This window comes from Sapajus apella, unplaced genomic scaffold, assembly GCF_009761245.1.
Source record: "Sapajus apella isolate SASKATOON/1434 unplaced genomic scaffold, GSC_monkey_1.0 scaffold3, whole genome shotgun sequence".
NCBI classification, from domain to species: domain Eukaryota; kingdom Metazoa; phylum Chordata; class Mammalia; order Primates; family Cebidae; genus Sapajus; species Sapajus apella.
The window spans coordinates 10,682,148-10,697,420 of record NW_022436943.1 but is presented as its reverse complement, the minus strand read 5'-3'; the positions used below and the strand labels follow the sequence as shown (position 1 = coordinate 10,697,420).

At 36.7% G+C, this 15,273-nt stretch overlaps 1 protein-coding gene across 4 annotated transcripts in view; it reads right to left on the bottom strand.

Annotated features, from left to right (window-relative positions):
• The window catches only part of NBN (nibrin), a 47,865-nt gene that overhangs the window by 25,639 nt on the left and 6,953 nt on the right, over positions 1–15,273 (bottom strand). For all 4 annotated transcript variants that reach the window (XM_032249691.1, XM_032249700.1, XM_032249709.1 and 1 more), the window contains 4 exons: positions 15,150–15,253; positions 9,043–9,160; positions 8,118–8,311; positions 1,475–1,572 (listed from right to left, as the gene is read on the bottom strand). In XM_032249691.1, the coding sequence (XP_032105582.1) occupies positions 1,475–1,572; positions 8,118–8,311; positions 9,043–9,160; positions 15,150–15,253 (514 nt within the window). The remainder of the gene's footprint in view (positions 1–1,474; positions 1,573–8,117; positions 8,312–9,042; positions 9,161–15,149; positions 15,254–15,273) is intronic.

The window sequence follows — 15,273 nt, the reverse complement described above, 5'->3', positions numbered from 1 at the left end:
TTTAAGACTCCGTTTGAACCAATTACTTGCTATGTGACCTCCAGCTAATTTCCTAACCTTTCTGTGAGCTCCTTTATCTACGAAAAGTAGATGATGCCCTTCCCTCTATCTTAAAAGGATTGTTCTGCAAGATTAGTTTGATGATGTACACAAGCACTTACTCTAGTCTCTGCACACTCCAGAGACAGCAGTTATTACTACGATTCATGGTTACTAATGATCTACATATCTAATAGCTTCCTGGTCATTAGGCTCTAATGGTTAACTGCTACCAAAATTTAGCTTGGTACATTCCTTACTTGTTTAAACCAAGGTTGCAGAGCACTCAAGATATACACTGACTGACTCCATAGTTGCCACTCAATGGACTACAGTGTGAATGACACTCCCCGGAGTGTGCAAAGAGGTGGTGCTATTCTCTAACTTGCCACTTTTAGCCAAAGTTCAATAGCTGCCTATGAAATAACTACAGAACAAATCTAGGAAGCAAATAAATATATATACAGGAATACAGAATGGATGTTCTGAGAGCTAGGCAAATTAGAGAAAAGTTAGTAGAGAGAATGTAAAAATCTCCAAAGTAAAAAAGCAAGAAGAAAATAAAGAACCTATTTTTATAACAGCTTATTTAAAAAAATATTTTAAAACCATGGAAATGTGTTTTAAATAATAAAGGGGAAATAGTGACTGTCTCTGAATACATTGGCTTTCACTGAGTGAAAGTGATTAACACTGAGATGATTATAATGCACATTCTTCATCTCAGTAAATGGCACCACCATCCACCCCGGCATAAAAATTAGGAGTCATTTCTAACTCCTCCACAGGAAAGTCCCACCAGGTCTAGTTTTAATATATATTCTGAATCTGTTCATTTTTCTGCATCCCTACTACCATCATGCTGGTCCAAGGCACAGGCTCTTTTGCATCTAGACTTCCACAATAGCATTCTATTCATATTTCCTCTTCCATTGTCAACCCTTAGAATTCTCCACACAAACTAAGTATCTGTTTCTCCTACCTGGAATTATCCACCACCCAGATCCTCACACAGCTGCCTTTTCTCATCATTCAGGACACATGGCTCAAATGTCACCTCCTGAGACCTTCCTTGAATGCCTATCTAAAACAGCCTACTATCATCACTATTACATCACCTTGTTTTACCTGTCTTTATACTTGGCTCGGTCTGAACTTACCATGTATGTTTGTTTGTTTGCTTGTTTACTAAATCCTGATCTTCAGAACATAAAGTTCACAATAATAAGGATCTTATGGTATTTACCACTTCATAATGGTGTCCGCTACATGGCAGCCACAAATACGGAGTGAATAAATGCGTGAAAGTATAAATGGATGAATTTTAAATGATGGCAAATGTGGTCACCCCTAGCACGCATGAGTAATATATATTTAGCTTATCAATTTACATAATAAAGTTGCTAATGAATCAATAAAATAATGCTTTAATTACCTGTACTGGGATGGCCCTGAGGATCACAGTAATTCTTTGTAGTCATGAAAATAACCGCCAATCCAATTTCTGCTTCAGGAATAGGTCTAAGGCCTTGCCTAGTAGAATAAAATAGTTTAAGTATGACAATATATGAAAACTAGCAACATTTATTAAGATGATGTCAAGATAAAGCAACCTTTTTTCTTTCCCAAATAATTTTATGGTATGGACAGAATTTCAAATGCAGAGGACTATAACAGCTTACTCGCTAGGACACTGTTAGGTTGACAAGTCCACCATCTTTTAGTAACTCCATTAACTTCATCTGTAAAACAAGGGGCCAGACTAAAGGATATAGAGCTTCCGAGTTCTAAAATTCTGTAATTTTGAGAATAAAAAGAAAACAATACTAGCCAAGTTAAAAAATAAAACAGGCTTTTATGGCCAGACACGGTAGTTCACACCTGTAATCCCAAAACTTTGGGAGACCAAGGTGAGTGGATCACTTGAGGTCAGGAGTTTGAGACCAGCCTGGCCAAGGTGGTAAAACCTCATCTCTACTACAAATACAAAAATTAGCTGGGTATGGTGGTACATGCTTGTAAACCCAGCTACTCAAAAGGCTGAGGCAGGAGAATCGCTTGAATTTGCAAGGTGGAGGCTGCAGTGAGCTGAGATCACGTCACTGCACTCCAGCCTGGATGAAAGAGCAAGACTCCATCTGAAAAAAAAAAAATTAAAAAAAAAAAAAACACAACAGGCTTTTATAAACAAATCTACGGATACTATGATCCTAAGATGAAACTTCAAAGGGAGGAAAAAAAAAGAGAAAGAGGAAGGACAGAGAGAAGTAGGCAGAACCATATCTAAGGTATATGTATATAAGCGTTACAACTTTTAGTAAATCAAATCATTTTGCCAAATTTACATGTATTAAGGTATTTTTATATTAAAGGAATCTTCTGATGAACGTATTTTTTGTTGTTCTGTAACATCAATGACTGGTTTTATAACAACAAAAACATACAATTGAATATCATATAAAAATTACATCTCAAAGTTTAACAAAGAGCTACAAAATGTCTTTTAATACAGTTTTTTTTTTTTTAGACAGAGTCTCACTCTTTCACCCAGGCTGGAGTGTGGTGGCACAATCATGGCTCACTGCAACCTCTGCCTCCCAGGTTCAAGTAATTATTGTGCCCTCAGTGACCCAAGTAGTTGGCACCACAGGCATGCATCACCACACCCAGCTGATTTTTGTATTTTTAGTAGAGACAGAGTTTCCCTATGTTGATCAGGCTGGTCTTGAACTCCTGGCCTCAAGTGATCGCCTTCCTTGGCCTCTCAAAGTGTTGGGGTTATAGGTGTGAACCACTTTGTTCAGCCAAGATATTTTAAATGGCCAGTTTGTAAGGTCTTTTTCAAATGCTTAATGTGTCTTTTTGTGTGTTTTGAGTTTACTTAAATAGGATTCAGTTATTATACAATTAAAGTATCAGACTAAAAAAATAAAATTTTAAAAAGCATTATAATCAATTGATCACATACACCTACCTATAATTCAGGCAATTCAAAACTGGTAATTTACTATTCTACTAACTTTTACAACTACAAATTATCCTATGTGAATTAGTTATAAAGAATGGCTACATAAAATAGAAATGTTTTAATATATATTCAATAATACAGAAATTACATCATCCTGCCGGGCGCGGTGGCTCAAGCCTGTAATCCCAGCACTTTGGGAGGCCGAGGCGGGTGGATCACGAGGTCAAGAGATCAAGACCATCCTGGTCAACATGGTGAAACCCCGTCTCTACTAAAAATAGAAAAAATTAGCTGGGCATGGTGGTGCGTGCCTGTAATCCCAGCTACTCAGGAGGCTGAGGCAGGAGAATTGCCTGAACCCAGGAGGCGGAGGTTGCGGTGACCGAGATCGCGCCATTGCACTCCAGCCTGGCTAACAAGAGCGAAACTCCATCTCGAGAAAAAAAAAAAAAAAAAAAAGAAATTACATCATCCTTAATGGATAAACACTGGGAACATTTATTTTAAAGTCAACAGTGAGATAAATGTGGCCACTATCACCACTTCTATTCAACACTGCTCTGGAGGTCCCAGTTGGGATGAAACAAAGAGACAAAAAAAAAGAGGTATCAGAGAAATAAAGATTAGAAAGGAGGATAGAAATATTCCTTATAGATGATATGATTTATAGAAAAGACTATAGATAAATTATTAGGAAAAAAGAGGAGTCTGGCAAGATGGCTAGATATAAGATGAATATCTAAATGTCAGCTGAATTTCTTTACATTAGTAGTGATCTAGAAAATGTAAAGTGATAATATCATTCACTTATAATAATATCAGAAAATATATACTAGCTAGGAATAAATCCAATAAGATATTCAAGATCTCTATACACACAGTATGAAATTCTATTAAGAGACTTCAAGAAAACCTAAATAAATGGAGACACCACATTCAAGGATAAAAACAATTAAAATTTACATAAATTGTTAATTTTCAAGTTGACTTGTAGATTCAACACATTTCCTAATCAAAATCCAAACAAGCTTTTACAAAAGATGATTCTAAACATATATGAAAAAATAAAGGGCCAAGAATAGCCAGGAGCTTCCAAATTAGAGCAAGAGACTTGTTCTACCAGCTAGGAGGACTTCATGGAAGTTATACCAATTAAGACAATGTGGTACTGGTATAAAGAAAGGCAGACTGATGAATGAAAAAGGATAAAGTAAAAAACACAGCAGTGCATGTATGGAACCTTGCTATAAAACAGAACTCCTGGCTCATGACTGTAATCCCAGACCTTTGGGAGGCCAAGGCGGGCGGATCACCTGAAGTCAGGAGTTCGAGATAAGGTGGGCCAATGTGATGAAAACCCGTCTCTACTAAAAATACAAAAATTAGCGAGGCGTGGTGGTGGGTGCTTGTAATCCCAGCTACTTGGGAGGCTGAGGCAGGAGACTCGCTTGAACCAGAGAGGCGGAGGTTGCAGTGAGCCAAGATCATGCCACTGCACTCCAGCCTGGGCAACAAGAGTGAAACTCCATCTCAAAAAAAAAAAAAAAAAAATTCCAGATAAGTTTAAAACAAATGTCAAGAACAAAAGATGGTATCAAAAGACAGGTAAAAAACATGGGTGAGTATCTTTAAAGCACTGATTAAAACATAAAATATTAACTTTTACTATACAGCAAGTCCTTGAATAATGTCATTTCATTCAATGTCATTTCATTACAACGTTGGCAAGAAAAAACTGATTCCTAGTCAGGGCCACTGTCTGTGTGGAGTTTGCACTCTCCTCAGTGTCTCTGTGGGTTTTCCGTGTGTACTCTGCTTTACTACCACATTCCAAAGTGGTGTGCATTAGGTGAAATGGTGTGTCCAAATTGTCCCAGTCTGAGTGAGTGTCGGTGGGTGTGTGAGTGTGCCCTGCAATGAAACAGTGTCCTGGGCCGGGCGCGGTGGCTCACGCCTATAATCCCAGCACTTTGGGAGGCCGAGGCGGGTGGATCACAAGGTCAACAGATTGAGACCATCCTGGTGACATGGTGAAACCCTGTCTCTACTAAAAATACAAAAAATCAGCTGGGCAATGCCAGATACTCAGGAGGCTGAAGCAGGAGAATTACCTGAACCCAGGAGGCAGAGATTGCCGTGAGCCGAGATTGCGCCATTGCACTCCAGCCTGGGTAACAAGAGTGAAACTTCATCTCAAAAAAAATAAATAAATAAATAAAAAAGAAATAGTGTCCTATACAAGGCTGGTACCCACCTTGTACCCTGAGATGCTGAATAGGGTCTGGCCACCCACAACTGTAAACTGGATTCAGGATGATAGTTATTTTACACAGAAGACTGGGCTAGGGGGTAACCATGTAAGTTATTTTCAAAGATCTGGCTGGTATTTTAGATGACAGATTTTTCGGACACTTACTCTCTGAAAAATAACTAATTTAATAATCGGTGAACAAAATCAACATGTATTATGTATGGATCAATGATGAGCATGTCACCAACCGAGGATTATCATTCATCCAATTCTGTGCAAGGCTAGGAAACAGGTCAGGAGAGAAGAAAAAGCCAGGAGATAATAAAGATGAAATATTTAAATTAATAAAAGGAAGAGTTACCAAAATTTGAGCTGAGATACTGGAAAAATATCTCAGTGAGAACAAAAATCCGGGTTGTATTGTTCCCTTGGACTTCTAATCTTCTCCAGAAGACACTTAATCTTTAGCACTGATTTCCTATATTCACTTCTGACATCTAATCAATACAGCATGACAGTCACCAATCATAATGTTGACCTGAAGTTCAGTCAAGAGCTGGCTTTTCTGGCCACTCTCCTTCATATAATTGCTCTTTCATTGGCTTGAACTAAGTTAACAGGTATTATTTAAGTGACAGTCTTTCTCAAAATATAATACTGCATTCCCTCCAAAAAACATATTATGGCCAGGTGCAGTGGTTCACACCTGTAATGCCAGCACTTTGGGAGGCTGAGGCAGGAGGATCACTTGAGCTCAGGAGCTCAAGACCAGCCTGAGCAACATGGCAAAACCCCATCTCTACAAGAAATAAAGAAATTAGCAGCAGTGTGGTGGCATGTGCCTACAGTCCCAGGTACTTGGGAGGCTGAGGCAGGAGAATTGCTTAAGCCTGGGAGGTGGAGGCTGCAGTGAACCGAGTTCACACCACTGCACTCCAGCATGGGTAAGGGAGTAAAAGCCTGTCTCAAAAAAACCCCCCAAAAACCCATATTGTAACAGGGGCCAAGGGTCACCTCATGATCAAGGCACCAGCATCTGAGTTACCTTGTATTCCAGCTACTGCTTTTTTTTTTTTTTTTTTTACCTCAGAATGTCTATATATGCTGAAAGTGACAAGCTTGGACTCAAGAATCAGATTGCCTAGGCTCACTTTCTGGCCGCCTTGCTCTCTCCCTCTGTTCTATGCAATCTCCCTTCTGCCTCAGTTCCCTCATCTGCACAGAGAGGACCACAACAGTAAGTAACACATGAGGATGAGGATTAAATGTTTTTACATACATAAATTCTTAGGCCAGGACATGCTATGTAGGATAACGTTTGGTTTTTTTGTTGTTTATTTTTTAAAATATGTATTACTGCTGTTGCTCTACCTGGCACATTCTTTGTCTGGCTCTTTGAAGACTGGTCATAGGTAAGACATTGCCTGAAAGAGGCCTTCTCTATTTAGAAGAAGGTTACTGCTTCCTTTATATACATATGTAATGATCTATTTACTTGGGTCTTTCTCTGTCTCTCCCTCTAGACAGTAAGCTCCAGTGATGGCAGGGACCATGACTATCTTGCTTTCCACTGTATTTCCAGTGCCTAAAACACAATGGAACTACAGTAAATTTGTGCTTTAGTAGTAAGACAGTATTTTTGTTATACACTGTATTTTCTCTTTTACAGTAGTTAATATATCTCAAAGGAAAATATTTAAAGGACAAATGACTAAAATTTTACTTTTTATTTCAGCAAACCCATAAGAAAAAACCAAAACCAAAAACAAAGAACATCCCCATGGTCAGAAGGAACTTCTGGGACAGGAAAAGTGAATCTTTTGCAGGAGCTGGATGGACCTTTCAGGCATACAAATACTTTAAGCCTCACCTACTTTTTGCTACTTGAAGAGCAATTTAGTCAGAAGACTGCCAAGCGTGATATTTCCACAATACTTCCTGGCTTCAGTAATGCTAAGGTTATTAATGCCAATGAAGGTCTAAAAAAACAAATCCTTCAATCGGCTCTTTCACAGTCTCCCTCCACACTTCAAATATCATTTCAACCTCTCTGACTTTTTTCTGGTTTCCCATAATAGCCTAAATAAGGATAGACATTTTTATATGTCTTTTTAATGGATAATAATCATCAAAGGGCAAATACGTTTCAACTCTAGGCAACTGCAGAAAACCATTTCTTCGAGTTTTAACTTTCTCAACTGCAACACGTTCTGTAAAAAAACACTACTTTGTTAATTTACAGAGATAAGATAAACTCTACAAATCCTATTAAAGTAACAAAAAAGCATAAAATATTTTGAGTAAAATTGTCATGAATAAAGATATTCTACGTCTAACATACCAAGTCACACTTAATTTTTAAATACACTATACCATAAAACCTTTTATTAATTCTTGTATCGGGCGGGCATAGTGGCTCATGCCTGTAATTCCAGCACTTTAGGAGGCCAAGGCAGGTGGATCACCTGAGGCCAGGAGTTTGACACCCACCTGGCCAACATGGTGAAACCCCGTCTCTACTAAAAATACAAAAATTAGCCGGGTGTGGTGGTGCACACCTGTAGTCCCAGCTATCCTCTGGGTCACAAGTGATCCTCTGCCTCAGTCTCCCTAGTAGCTGGGACTGCAGGTGTGCACTACCATTCTGTGAGGAGAGAGGCTGCAGTGAGCCAAGACTGTGCCACTGCACTCCAGCGTGGGCAACAGAGCAAGACCCTGTCTCAAAAAAAATAAAAATAAAAATAAGAAAATAAAAACAATTCTTGTATCTACTTTTATGTTGTTAGGTGAAGAACAATAATAAAGTTAAACATAAAATCCTACTTGCATTTATTTTATTAATAAAGAATAACTCTATACCTTTGGAGTATGTCCATTATTGACTGAATCCATTTCTTCTGAGAATCAGGAATTAAGATCTGTGAGTTTGTTATTCCTATATCAACAACACAAGTTCCTGGAGCCAAAAAGACATTATGTTCTTCTTCATTTTCTTCTGTTATCAACCTAGCTTTCCCACCTCCAAGGACAACTGCAGAACTCAATTTCTTATGCTAAAAATAGAAAGAAACACTTTTTTTTATGGCCTCCTAAGGGAAGTAGGAAAGAAACATTTTTAAAAGTAAATGTAATAATTAATTTCTTGAACATTCTTATAAGAATTTGATTTGGGAAATATAGAAGTACAATTCAAGAAGACTTGGTTCTACTTCTTGGGTAGGTAATTTCAGCTTCTACTTTGAGAAAGTCCCTAGTTCAAAAAGTCTCTGCAGCCCTGGAACTGTTACACTCTCTGTGGTTCCTCATCACACTTCCTAACAGAACTCTAACTGTGGGCTTATCTGCATTTTTCTGCTACAACATAAACTCTCGGAAGCCCCATTTTGGCACACAGAACATATTCGACAGATTACTAACTACAGAAGTTAAACTTGCTTCTTTCAACAGCTCACTTCTTTGAACAGATTTCAATTCAACAGATTACTAAATAAGGAAGTAAACTAAAGAAGTTAAACAACAGCTTACTAAGTTAAAACTAAGTTTCCTGTCCTTCTCATTTGTGTATTTATGAATAGACCAGTTACCAGTTACCACAGAAGATTTTAAGAAACACTGTAATCACAGCCATGATCACTAGGCAGGACTGGCACCTGGGCAGTTTTTTATTCTACCTCACACTTCTATACAAAATCCCAAAATGAAATATATTAACAACTATTAATAAGAGTTAATAATGTAACCTAGTTTGCAATGTATTCTTTAGGAAAATTTAGCTTATAATTACCTGTTTGGCATTCAAAAATATAAATGTTTTCCCTTTGAAGATTTGTTTTCTTTCCTGTCGTCCTGACAGATCAACATTTTTACTCCCAATAGATGGTTCATCAAGAGGTGGGTAAAAACTGTAAAAATAATTAAAGTATATTCTAATTATATACTACTATGTTTGCTATTAAATTTTTAAATGGAGTGGCTATCTTACACTCAAAAGGCATAATTTCCATAATACCATTATAGTATTTTTTTTTTAAGTAAAAGTTTTATCAGGGACAAAATGACAGGAAGCATCTAAACACCTTTTCTAGAAATATGGTGGCAGGTGACACAAAGAAAAGCTAGAATTGATCATTAATATCTTAAAATAAATAATCCAAGGTAGACAATCATAACAAGATGAACATTAAACATACATGAGTCAAACAAGGTATCTGGATTACAAAAGACGGACAGAAACATCATCCATAAAGATCAAATTCTATTAGTATCTTATGTTTGCTTAGAAGCCAGTGTCTTTTAAAATGCTCATGATTCAATTTTACTAACACAATCTATTATGAGTGTTTTGTTATAGATCTCTTTGGAGTTCAGGAAATTTTTAAACTTACATTATTTACTCAGTTTAAATAAAATTTTCAAAACAAGATTAAAGAATACAATGTTTTAGCTCTAATATAATGCTGTAAGAACACCTTAATCGTACCATCAAAATAAAGGAAAATAAGAAAACAGAATTACAACAGATAATTCTTAAGCCTCTCTCAGTCCAGTATTACAACTTCCTGTATAATCAGATCTTTTGCTCCAGCTGGTCATAACTGACCAGCATGCATTTCAGGTTGTGTCTCTTCCTTTCAGTAAAAATTACTAAACTATGACAATGATGGTAAGGGGACAATGCAGGGAGGGAGAAATTCAGAACCTGGACAATCAGTCACAAATCAAGAGTTAACTAACTGCAGAGATCAACATCTAGTATAGTAAAAACACTTCAGTCATTAACCATCCAGCACTTTAGAACCAATTTCTTTACATCTTTCCCCTGGATTTCTCCTTGGAAATATACATATTTCATAAAGTAAAGCTGAATTATGATTGAACAGTTATATTACTTTAAATTTTTTTTTGATAACTGATACACGTATTTTAATTCACAACGGATACTGTAAATCTGTATTAAAGTAATGATTTCTGGAAGCTGCAATTTCAAATTATCTGCAGGCATGAGCAGACTCACGTGACAGGACAAAATGCTGGCCACTACGGTAATTCTGGTTTTTCTAAATACCCAACTCTAAAATTCTATTTACTTTAAAAATCTTTTAAAATATACAGAGAACAGTAGAAACTATTTTAACTGTTAATGAAAACTAAATCTACAATAAAAGCACTGGAAAGTTAGTAGACATTTGGACACATAAAAAGGATCAATTTTTACAAAAAAATTGGCAGGGCATGGTGGCACGTGCCTGTATTTCCAGCTAATCAGGAGGCTACAGCAGGAGAATCACTTGAATCCAGCAGGTGGAGGGTGCAGTGAGCCGAGATCACATCACTGCACTGGGCAACAGAGAGACACAGCGTGGGTGACAGAGCGAGACTCTGCCTCAAAAAAAGGAGGGGGTAGATCAATTTTTAATATCTCTCTGAATCCCTTTTATCCTTTATCTCTCTTTTTTTTTTTTTTTAAATGGGGTTTCACCATGATGGCCAGGCTGCTCTTGAACTCCTGACCTCAGGTGATCCACCCACCTTGGCCTCCCAAAGTGCTAGGATTACAGGGGTGAACCACCGCGCCCGACTATCCTTTATCACTTAACAAATATTCTCCCCCATCTTACATTTGTTTTGTAGTGTAAAAGTCAACTAGCACTTCATTTATACAAATAACTAGTTTATCTATTAGTCCATACAATAATATAACAACCCTAGGACAGATTACAGAGCCAGTCACAGACGAAAACAGTAAGTAAATGTTTAACACATATCTATGACTGAGTAGATGTGAGATTCTTCCTGCTTTCCCAAAACACTAAAGCTGAATGATTTTTAAATGATCTACAGCTTTATATTATTCACACTGTCATTCTTAATTATGCCACAGATAACAGTTTACAGTAGCTAGGGAGCAGCTAACTGTAGCTTAGTTTAATGAAGTTTGAGCCAGGTTCCTAAACATATGCGTATGGTAGCTATTAGGCCTCTCTAATGGTTCTACCAAAGTCCTAACTTTATTAGTGTGATTCCTTAACGGCTGGCTCCTTACTAAGTGCCATAAGGGAAGAACTGTAACTTGTTTTGGCTTATCATTACATCCTCAAGTCTACCTTGCCTACTTCACAGTAGGTGTTCAATAGATATTTAGAAATAAATTGATATTACAAAATACAAATAAAAATTCCACGTAATAATTTAAAAGTGAATAAAAAGTATAAACACCCCTCAATTCCCTCAGTATAGATTTGAATATTAAAAATCTAGAATTGGAACGAAGTATCTTGGTTTTCTTTTGAGAACACTGATATTTTGAGCCCCAATACTTGATAAGAGCAATCTTGAACAAAAATATACAACACTGTATTATCTAGAATCTAACCAAATGCTGTAACTCCAACACTGGTTCTTCTTAGTTTGATATATGATAGATACATTCATTTGTATATTTGATATATGATATACACATTCATACATAGATAAGTGATAATACAGTGATAAAAACATTATGTTCTGGAAGTTCAAATACCTACATAGCCTTTTTCTCTTTACCAGTGTAATGATGAGAACAAGAAAGAAGAGACTAGTGATGAATGTGAAGAGATCATTAAAAATAATTATTTCTGGCTGGGCATGGTGGCTCACACCTGTAATCCTAGCATTTTGGGTGGATCACCTGAGGTCAAGAGTTCACGACCAGCCTGGCCATCATGGTGAAACCCCATCTTAAAAAATAATAATAATTATTATTATTATTATTATTATTTCTGAAGCATTGCATTCTAGAAGTTTTAAAGCATTTCTGACATTCAAGTAATTTAATAAGCTAGTATAAAAACTAGAAAATAGGGAGAAAGTAACCTGTCAGAGTCCTAGGCTAGAGGCATATTGACTGAATATAACGATACTACAAATGTAAAATCATCTCCAATTTCTATCATTAAGAAATCAAAGTGTTTTAGGCTCATTTATATAGAAACTTCAAGAGCTACATTTAGTTATGTTTTATTAAAGTACCTAGTACACATTATTAATCATATATTCTATAAAATGATATCTAGAAATTTTGCTTTTCCCCATTCACATTTTCTAAATTCTTTACATGATCTTCAATAAATTTCATCTAAACTATAGGACATCATCTTTACTTCTGTACCAAGATTTTGCCAATTACAGAATTTTTCTGAATCTATGTATAATTCTGGTCCTAGAAACTGTATCCCAAGCCACATATATTTATCTGTCCAATATCTGGACAGCCGTTTACTTCATTAGTCTTGCAGGAATATGTTTATAATTTCTAGAACCATTTACTGCACTGCATTTTGTTTTGTTTTGTTTTTGATCTCTAAATGGCTAGACTACAGTGACATCTACAACTTGCAAATGTGGGATTCTACCTCCAGAAAATAATTACTAATACTAGTTCAATTTCTTTGTCTTTGATTTGAATTATGTATATAATATAGCCTCTATAAGCTTCCTGAACTGTCAAACTTTCATTTACTGAGATTATTTCAGGCCAATGTGTCTTTTGAGTCTGAGATTTAATTACCAGCTGATAAGTAAACCTGCTCCTGTTTCATGGATGCCAGCAGAAGACAAACACTCCTGAGTCACAGCAAAGCCAGTAGCATGAGCCCCAGCATGTTGGCTACACGTCTCTTCTCTGACTAGGTCCTATAGGGAAGATGTAGAGGGTACATAAAGTGGAAGGTACATACAGTGGTGTGTGTTACAGGAGAGAGGAACAATGAACGTGGGAAACCACAGGTTTTACTGCAAGCTATAAGTAAGCCTACATTTTGTCACAGGAAGGAAATATTACTTCATCCCACAAGGTTTCTCACTGCAAGCATACCCTTGAGAAATGGTCTGCGTAAAGGCGGGTAAGGCCTTACATTCTTGGCCTATTCAGCAAATTTTTATGCTGCACCTATCAACCCGTCCTATCAACCCATCATCTAGGTTTTAAGCCCCACATACATTAGGTGTTTGTCCTAATGCTCTCCCTCCCCTTGTCCTCCACCTCCCAGGCCCCAGTGTGTGATGTTTCCCTCTCTGTGTCCATGTGTTCTCCCTGTTCAACTCCCACTTATGAGTGAGAACATGCAGTGTTTGATTTTCTGTTCCTGTGTTAGTTTGCTGAGAATGATGGTTTATAGCTTCATCCATGTCCCTGCAAAGGACATGAACTCATTCTTTTTTATGGCTGCATAGTATTCCATGGTGTATATGTGCCACATTTTCTTTATCCAATCTATCATTGAATGGGCATCTATCTGAGTTGGTTCCAAGACTTTGCTATTGTGAATAGCGCTGCAATAAACACACGTGCGCATGTGTCTTTATAGAATGATTTATAATCCTTTGGGTATGGACCTAGTAATGGGATTGCTGGGTCAATTGATATTTCTGGTTCTAGATCCTTGAGGAATCACCACACTGTCTTCCACAATGGTTGAACTAATTTACACTCCCACCAACACTGTAAGAGTGTTCTTATTTCTCCACAGTCTTGCCAGCATCTGTTGTTTCTTGACTCTCTAATGATCGCCATTCTAAGTGGCATGAGATGGTATCTCATAGTGATTTTGAGTTGAATCTAACATTTTAATTTTTAAAATTTCCTGAAATATTCAAGTTTTCCTATAGAGACAAGGTGTCTGAATTATATGTGAAACAAGATGACTGGAAATACACAGTCCATCTATTATGTCATATAATAGGTACTTTAGGTAAGGAAGTTCTTATGCTACTACACTGACTAAAACCATCTACCATTTTACAGTCCCAATCATTTTAACCATGCAATCTGAAAAAAACACTTCCAAGTATCTCTCTCCTCAGCCCTAATATGTATTACTTCAAAGCATCACTAACACAATGCATACAGTAGATAGATCTAGCCTGGTGGTTCACAAATTTGGTAAGGCATCAAAGAAAAGTAAAACAAAATAATAAAGCTATTATGAAGCTTCCCAGATATTGTTGCAATTAGCAACAACAAACATTTATTTTAACAAGCACTTATTATGATACCAGGCAATATGCTCAGACTATATATAGTCATGTACCGCATAATGACATTTCAGTCGAAAATGGATCATATATACAACAATGGCCCCATAAGATTATGATACTACATTTTTACTGTACCTTTTCTATGTTCATATATGCTTAGATACATAAATACTTACCACTGTGTTGCAACTGCCTATAGTATTCAGGGCAGTAACATGTGTACAGGTTTGCAGCCTAGGAGCAATAGGCTTATTCCATATAACCTGGGTATGTAGTAGGCTCTACCATCTAGGTTTGTGTAAGTATACCCTATTATGTTAGCACAATAATGAAATCGCCTAAGAACACATCAGTAAGAATGTATTCCTGTTGTTAAGCAACACATGACTGAAACCCTAATGCTTAAAATAACTCAGCTGAAAGTATTAGTCTTAATTGTGAAATGGGATAACTGGAGCTCTTAATAACTGAGGTCCATTCCCAAGGCTACTATGCTGTTAATATTCTGCACTATGTAGCTCCCAAAGAGGGTTGTTGCACCACACAATTCCAGAGCGAACTGTGGCATGATGCCCAGAACTGATATATGCGCTCTTTTGAACATACCTCAGCGCCATTTACTATCTTTCTGTTTTTTTCTTTAAATATTAGCATCTATTTAATATTTGTTTCACAGAGATACAGAATGACCAACAAAGAAATTTGGGGAACGCTTTCTTTACATACTAACAAAAAACCTTCCATTAACAATACTAAACTATACACAGCAACTATTACCTCCTGAAACAATCATTAAAGAAGGAATTAAACTAAATAAAAGTCAATGCTAAACATATTATAAGTAACATCTTGTTATATTTAAAATATATAATGTACCTTTCAATTTGTGGAGGCTGTTTCTTGGACTGAACTGCTTTCAGGAATTCAGTAAAATATTCTGGCTTTACAATTGGACGCCCACAAATAAGTGCACATATTGTCTAAAATGAAGAAAACATAT